This window comes from Penaeus japonicus, unplaced genomic scaffold (genome assembly GCF_977035675.1).
Source record: "Penaeus japonicus unplaced genomic scaffold, GWHDUDI00000001_assembly GWHDUDI00000001, whole genome shotgun sequence".
Classification (NCBI taxonomy): Eukaryota; Metazoa; Arthropoda; class Malacostraca; order Decapoda; family Penaeidae; genus Penaeus; species Penaeus japonicus.
In genome coordinates, this window is record NW_028234403.1 from 24,407,933 (window position 1) to 24,416,807 (window position 8,875).

The following is an 8,875-nucleotide window of genomic DNA, read 5'->3' on the forward strand; positions in this document are numbered from 1 at the left end:
AAAGTCCGACAGATTTTGATGTTTATTGAGAGAAACTTTTGATTAGAGTTAAGATTTTAAATTAGCACATAATTAGTAGAAACTGAAATTCAAATGCCAAAAACTTTTAAATTGAGCACTTTAATTCCTACCCTCCATGCATGGCTGATTTATTACAAATATACATCAAACTTGTTATTCAGGAAAAAATATTTTTTATGAGTCAATTTTCAGTGGTAGTCCTTTCTTTTCCTTATCTGAAATGATCCATTGAAACCATCCTCATACAAGCAACACAAGTCATGGCAGTCTTTCAAGTCTGACCATACCTGATACAAAACACCCTTTCTCTTCCTTAGAGTTCAGGTTAGAACATAAGGGATATAATGCATGCATATATTTCAAAAGCAATTAGAATTTCAGTGTGGGAAGATTAATTATAATGACAGCATTATATCTTGGGATTTCAGCTACACAACCATGCAACATAACATCTTTCATATAAAAGATATGCACATTACATTAAAATTGGCAGGTGAACAGTATATGTAATAAGATGTATTTTTTCAAAGTACTTGTTTAAGAAATATGATTTATTGAAATAAGCTTAACTTTCAATACAGGGCACTTGGAAAAAAAAATTCACATTCCAATAGTAGAAACTGGTACTTTAACTTAATCACAGCTAATACTCTTAGCCACTCCATAATATTTTTAAAGATAAAGTTAGTAATTACTACAGTACATTCATTGCATATAACTCCACTCTTAGTCCCCAGTTATTACAGCGTATGTGGTTTCTTCAACCTTATTCATCTCAACAGAACGTTTGATAGGAGCTTCTGTCTTGTCATCTACCTCGTCTACCTGTGACATGGAAATCAATGTGTCGTTGTAAGGTGCTGGGCCAATTAGGCTCAGAAGCACAGGTAAAAATGTTAATCCATGGAACACTCCAAATAGACAGGTGCCGAAGAAGATCTGTAAATCATACGTTAATTAATAACTGGTGGGGGAACTTATTTCATTCTGAGAATTGAACTGATTTATTGGTATTATTTACTAATTTGCATATAATACATGTCACAACGTCAAGAAATATAGAGGCTAACTCATTACTTACTTTGAAAAATGACTGGAAGACATGTGAATCAGAGAAAACAAGCAAGGAAAAGGAAAGGAAGGTTGAAAAAGCTCCATTGATGACTGGTGGCCCCATTTCACGCAGTGTCTTGTGGGCCCTTTCATTTCTGGTCCCACTTACCTTTCAAAGCATGTAAAAAATAGCAATGTACAACATGAAGGTATGGTACTGAAGAAATTTTTAACATATTCATAATGAAAGAGTATTTGAGACTAGCAATTTCATTATGGAATTGTCATGAGTAAGTAGTAAAAGCATAATACATTTGTAATTCTTATATAAAGCTACTTTTGCAATACACAATAATTACTGTTGCTTACCTGCATAAAATGCAAACCTATGTGGGCAGAATAATCAACACAGAGACCTATACAGAGGACCAAGTTTATGCACGAGATGATATCAATTGTTAGATCCCACCAAGCCATTAATGCCATCACATCCACCTGCAAGTCAGTAGGAAGTCCTCTTATAATCTTCCTGTGATAAATTAATCTAAATAGGGCACCCTTGCCAATCATGGTATGGCATGTTGTTTTAGAATAAAAGAATAAAAATAGATAATGGAAAAACAAGAGAGAGGGGAAGAGGGTGAGACTTCATATGGCAAATACTAATTGAGTTATATAATGTTAGTCTATTAGCCCTATTGTTTTCATATTTGAATATAGTAACGGATGTGTCCATCTTTGAGTGGATGGACACTGAGAAACTGGAAATGCAGCTTTAAGTTAACTTTAAAATGTACTCATTATGATTAGCAAGAAAATTAACTAGAAAGTGACTGCATGATCACGGAGCCTCCATCATAAATTGCAGGACAATTATGAAGATGGTCACCATTGCACAACTATCAGCCTTTGAATCTACATAATGATGCAAACATATATATTTTCATATGAATCACATCTCCAGTCTCCAACATAGCAAGCTAACAACAAATCATTCTTAGCTGGATCAAGGACCACATTAATATATTTTATCATGCCATAACCATAACAAAGCAAGTTTATAAATTGACAACTAACATTTCATAATTTTTTTATTTATATAGTGTCTCTTATGCACAGTGGTACACTTAGTATAGTTCACATTTAGCACTTAAGATAGTTAGGAATACGACATTAATTTAGAATTGGCACAATGGGTTTAAAAAGTTGCATTGTATGTAAATATATGGCAAAGACATCTCTTCAAATTATAATGGAATCCATAAACATTTCCCAGATTCTCATGGCAAACTGGAAATGGTATAGATACTTACAAGCGTCAAAGAAACGCAGAGGAGAACATAGAACGATGTAACAAAATTTGCAAGGAGGAGGAGCGTCATGATGAACACAGCTACCATGGCAAGGGAAACATTTCGTATCAGCTCTGTTGCAATAATCTTATCAGTTTCCCACCCTGCATAATTAAAGGCAATGGCTCCTGCAAAATCTGCAAAGGTCAAAACCTCTTAGTCACGCCAAGGAAATAATGTTACCTATAACTGCTTTGGTTTCATCATTTTTTTTTTTTTCAATAGTTTCAAAATTATACTGTCACATTTAACCAAATTGCAGATTTACCAGAAAAGTTTTGATTGTTTATCAACCCGTTAAGCTGGTCTAGTGCTACAATCTTCTCGGCTGAGCCACTTAATGTTCTATGGCTGTAGTCAAATTTACAAGCCTACAAAGAAATATACAAATGGAACATGCATGAGGAATGATTATAATAGTAATAATAATGCTAACAATAATAATGATAAGGATAATGATGATGAGTATAATAATAATATTAATAAGGATTATGATGATGATCATCATCATCATCATCATCATCATCATCATCATCATCATCATCATCATCATCATCATCATCATCATCATCATCATCATCATCATCATCATCATCATCATCATCATCATCATCATCATCATCATCATCATCATCATCATCATCATCATTGCCATCATCATAATGATAATGATTTTAACACTAACAACAATACTCATCATGATAATAACAATAATGATGATGATGATAAACAAGAAGAACAAGAGGAAAAAACAAAAACAATGATAATAATAATAAGGAATATCAGGTTTATATACATTTAGTATTTTCCTATGTAAACTCTACTATATATAAAATGTATATGCAATAAAACATACAGAAATAATAGTTATCAATGCAAATATTACCAATAATTAAGTGAAATGTTATGCACATGTTATCAGCAAGAATTAGAGGATAAGTGGGCATTCAGTAGCCTGTGTACTTATTTACTGAACAAAGATATTAAAATGCTTCATGACCATTATCATTAATAAATTCCAAATACGAACTAATACTAACAAATCGTAGGTTATCGAAATACAATTAATTACGAGAAATCTAGATACATGACTAGAATTCACTCCTACCAAGAGTTGAGGTGTTGGCTTGCCTATGGTCAGGTTCCCATTGAAGTGGAAAAAGGTTTGAAAGCGAGACCCACTCGGAGAGAAGAGGAAGGCTGATAATATTTCCCTGAAAAATGTCTCATTCATGACCTTTCCTCCAATGTCTGAAGAGTAGAGGATGGCAATTAGTCTTCATACATAAAGGAGAGGTGTATACTTCAAGATTTTATCATCATAATGAAAAAAAAAAATCTGAAATTGTGTAATATTTGTCTATAATTTCTTGTCATATGAATATGATGTGTGGAATATTTGGTGCTGTAAAGTACCTCATGTAATTTTTATTTGCTTCAGAATATTTCTAAATTGCTTTGGAACAGAGAATTAGGTTCGAAAAGAAGAAATTGTTTCACTTTAGATAACGGTCATTGACCATGGCCCAATCATGCAATCACACACATTGACTAAATGAACTAATTATCCAACAATCACACACAACACAGTGATTATCCTTAATATCCAACCCATAAAATCATGCTCTGGTTCCGTAACAAAATATCCTCACCTATTCCTACGTCTTGCATGGTATAAGTGACCATCAGGTCATACCAAGAATCTACAAAGGAAATGTATTCATTTTCCTCCATCTGCGTCGTGAGCTCGCCGATTTTGGGAAGCTCCTGCGAGTAGTTGAGAGCTCCCAAGTACAGAGTTCCCCGCTCTCCTGCAGGTCAGATGGCTTTGTTACCTTTTTTCTATTCTCTTTTCATAGTTCAACAATGACCAAAGAGAACAAAATTAAAAGATTCATATTCTACAAGTGATTTTAGATTTTGAAAAATAACTTATAGCGTGTGGCAAAATTTATATAAATATTAATTTCATACAAAGTTATCCAGATTATCTGAGGTCACTAAGTGCCATAAAACATACTTTGCTTTGCTTCAAACTTTGCTGAATTTCCCTCCAGTCCCCTTATCTTCCTCTACGAAATGAAATGCGATCACTTTGCCTCACCTGCCTCTGGGTAGTAGTGAAGGATGCGACTCAAGAATTTGAAAAGATATGAAGACTGAGGGATGAATAACACAGGGTCGAATTCCTGCCGCAGATTAGTCACTCCCCAGACGCTCGCTCCAGTCATGGCTATTGTGGCTAGGATCACTGCGACCTAATGGAAAGTGGAAGGATTTCTAATTACGTGTGTGCATACTCTAGCTATCATATATTTATATACATATATGTAAGTATATGTGTATATATATATATATACATATACATATACATATACATATACATATACATATACATACATACATACATACATATATATATATATATATATATATATATATATATATGTGTGTGTGTGTGTGTGTGTGTGTGTGTGTGTGTGTGTGTGTGTGCGTGTGTGTGTGCGCGCGCGCATGTGTATGCACTAGAATATCTCTAAATTGTTTCTAAATATTTCTAAGCAATTGTCCTTTTTCTTACTTATATCTGGCTACCTTTTAATACATCAACTGTTTTTAATTAATATTGAAAAATACACTTATTTTACCAATATCATAACTGACATGTACAAAACGCAGTTAGCTACAAGTCAGTCACGGGTTATCTACATCAATCATTAATCAATTCATCAATCGTCAGTGAGTACATATCTGCAGTATCACCATGACTTGCCTTAGCAGGTTTCTTCAAAAGAAACTTGCCATAGATTTTGTCGAGAAACATCTGACAGTAATCGTGAGTCGAACATTTATTTGGTGTCCAGTTTTTGTGCTTATAACACCAGATCAGTCCATCTCGGTGATCTGTCAAGGAATTGGAAAAGAAATGAGTTCTGGTTATCAGGCTTTGTCATGATTTTTAATAAGATGTGCGGTGTTATATATGTGTACATGCGTCTTGTGATAATAATAATGATAATGATAATAGTAATAATAATAATAATAATGATAATAATATTAAGGATAATAATAATAACAATAATAGTAATAATAATGATAATAATAATAATAATAGTAATAATAATAATGATAATAATAATGATAATAATAATGATAATAATAATTGCAATAATAATAATAATAATGATAATGATAACAATGATAATAATAATAATAATAATAATTATAATAATAATAATAGCAATGATAATAATGATGATAATGAAGATGATGATAATAATAATAATAATAACAATGACAATAACAAGAATGATAATAATAATAATAATAATGATAATAATGATAATAATAATAATAATAAAAATTATAATAATAATAATGATAATAACAATAATGATGAAATAATAATAATAACAGTGATAATGATGATGATAACAATGACAAAAATAGTAATGATAATAATGAGAACGACGATAATAAAAATGATACTGATAATATTAATGATATTACTATTAATGTTATTATCATTATCATTATGAATATGAAAAGGAAAACATTAACGATAGTGATGAATAAATAAACATATTACCTTCAAGGCGAGATTGATCGAGAGTGAACCATGCAACAAAGAAAGTAGCTTGCAACAGATATAAAGCCACGATTCCCAATGCAGAGTAGAGGCAGAATGACCTAAGAGCTGGAAGTACCTGTAAGGCAATACAGAATTAGACAAGGGAGTTGTATACAAGTATACATGTAGATATACAAAGAAGCACAGACTTAGGGGGGGGGGGTGAAGAGACAAAATTTTAAATAGGATTTATGAGTTGGTAATCTTTACAAGGATTTAGACTTTGGTGGGTTTACGGCATCTCTGGTTCGGGGAGATATAAATTTCTTTGAATATAAATATAAGTTGGGTTCTGAAGTAGAGGCCAGATATGTCATTTCTTTGACTAAAAATAACTCGGCCTAAGATTCTCAGATTATAAAAATAGGCCCTGGTGATATGAATTACTAGCAATCAGATAAGATATGAAGTGTTGTAGGGCCTTCATTTCTTGAAGCTATGTACATCACTGAGTTTGTTTGTTTGTTTTTTGTTTTTTGCTGTACAATATATTGTATTCACACTGAATAACATCTGTTTCTCTTCACAATCAGCAACAAACGTTTAATGAAATTAGTTTCAGATGAATCCTACTCAAAAGAAAGAAAGTCAAAAACAGGTTCCTGACAATTACGCTTTTGAAGTCATTAGACCGGGATGTGAAAATCTCTTCCATAATCTTTCCAGACTACAGCAAAGCACCAGATTAACAAATCATACTTTACATAGATAATTGGTACTGGTAAACTATGCATCATATTTATGCATCACATCACAATATCTACACGTCTTCTCTTCTACACTTAGCATCTGCAAACTCATTGACTAACTCTTCAAACTGCATCCCATCCCCCTGAGGATGATACAGACATCCAGTAGACACAGAGTACTTCTTTCACGGGTAATCGGGTCTTTCCATTGATGTTTTTGGCCTCTTCAGCTTATAATCTACTTCTCCGATATCCAAGCTCTACAAGCCTATATAAACGAAAATACTTTTCATTATTTTCTTCCATCCAACTCTTATCAGTGGTGGTGGCAAAAACATATTCGAAAAACTTGTAGCTAATCTTGAGATCAATATGATTGCTTATCATATCATCTTATCTAGTTGTTATGATTCGTGGTGTGATCCTTTTACATCCCCTATGGCAGTGTTTCTCAACCATGGGTCCGCGGACCCTTAGGGGGCCGAGAAACCCATCAAGAGGTTCCCAGGAATTCAACACATTACAGTTAATCCTGGCTCAGGTTTTTAGGACTATTCTATTTCCTTGGAAGTGAAGTTTACTTTATTTCCCATCTCGTAAATATAAATGGATTTTTTGTATTATCCTTGTATAAAGAAAACAATCATTCTTACTAAGTTTGAAAGTTGAGAAACATATGGGACACTGATAGCATGGGTACGAAGAGTTAAACGACTGTAGAATCCAGCATTGATAATGTCCAGTTTTTACCAAAAGGAAGAACAAAAGTATGATAATTTCCGATTACTTTTAATGCAGGCGCTATTCGATGCTAATAGAGAACACAGACTGAAGATGATGATTTCTTGTTTACTTACGCTGGTGACAATGTTGTTCTCACACTGATCTACCACAATCTATAATGTGTTACTTTTCATTAATCTGATATTCTGGATTTAGATTTGGTATTTACGATTATTCCAAGGTCTTTTTCTTTATCCTCACTCATGGTGCTTTATTTATGATCACTTCTTTGCATTTTCGCGTCATATTCAGATAGCTACCTTTTTATTCCATATCATTGATGAAAATGATAAACATAATTGTATTCCGTTACTTACTCGTCTCCATGTAGAGTGTAGAATTATTTACAGATCTATCTACTGTATGACAATTTGTCAAGTATCTACAATCTACCCATCCGTTTTTGTCTTGCAGTATCTCAGTAATTGTCCTAAAAAAGTGATTTAATACACATAATCTCCCCTCCCTGAAACAAAACTGCTTTTGTTATATGATATACATACATACATATATATGTATATATATATATATATATATATATATATATATATATACATACATATATATACATATATATATACATATAAACACACACACACACACACACACACACACACACACACACACACACACACATATATATATATATATACATATATATATATATATATATAATATATATATATATAAAATATATATATGTATATATATATAAATATATATATATAATATATATATATATAATATATATATATATATATATATATATATGTGTGTGTGTGTGTGTGTATTGTTTTCATCTTTTCTTATCTTTTTTTTTCTTTTTTTTCAAATAGTTCTACCTTATCATTTTACTAGCAGTTTGCATATTATACTAGTCAACGAAACTGGCAAGTAATTCAAGGGGTTTTGCCGTCACCAATCTTATACAATGGTAGTTTCACTTCACTTTGGAATATAAAACTGATAGTGTACAAAGTTGCTCAACCAATTCCTCAAGAATCCAGTTACCGATCTCATCTGGATCTCCCGCTTTTATTCAATCCTTTTGGCAGTTCTTGTGGAGCGTGGCGTTCTTGATGTAATGACTATTGTTTCTAAGGTCTCTGTCCATTTCAAAGTGGGTATCCTAGAACAAGTTAGTTTTACTATGTGTGTAATCAAGGAAGAGCTGATTTGGACATTTATTGATTATTTCCTTTTCAAAATCAATCCTTGTTTTTCTCATGGTTTGAGTATACTCATTTCTCCCAATTCTGTATCGTTCATATACTGCTTGAGACCTGTGTCTTTTGAGCCTCTTCTTTTTGGTATTTTCTTACTTCTGCTTTAATTTTTGGTATATA

At 32.2% G+C, this 8,875-nt stretch overlaps 1 protein-coding gene across 1 annotated transcript in view; it reads right to left on the reverse strand.

Annotated features, from left to right (window-relative positions):
• Nucleotides 1–554: 554 nt before the first annotated feature.
• LOC122253024 (NPC intracellular cholesterol transporter 1 homolog 1b) overlaps nucleotides 555–8,875 on the reverse strand; it is a 22,777-nt gene continuing 14,456 nt past the window's right edge. The window contains exons 11-20 of the mRNA XM_043015777.2: nucleotides 6,016–6,133; nucleotides 5,200–5,330; nucleotides 4,531–4,684; nucleotides 4,079–4,237; nucleotides 3,535–3,677; nucleotides 2,695–2,797; nucleotides 2,388–2,563; nucleotides 1,444–1,569; nucleotides 1,103–1,243; nucleotides 555–960 (exon numbers count right to left, since the gene is read on the reverse strand). Of these exons, the coding sequence (XP_042871711.2) occupies nucleotides 748–960; nucleotides 1,103–1,243; nucleotides 1,444–1,569; nucleotides 2,388–2,563; nucleotides 2,695–2,797; nucleotides 3,535–3,677; nucleotides 4,079–4,237; nucleotides 4,531–4,684; nucleotides 5,200–5,330; nucleotides 6,016–6,133 (1,464 nt within the window). The 3' untranslated portion in view covers nucleotides 555–747. The remainder of the gene's footprint in view (nucleotides 961–1,102; nucleotides 1,244–1,443; nucleotides 1,570–2,387; nucleotides 2,564–2,694; nucleotides 2,798–3,534; nucleotides 3,678–4,078; nucleotides 4,238–4,530; nucleotides 4,685–5,199; nucleotides 5,331–6,015; nucleotides 6,134–8,875) is intronic.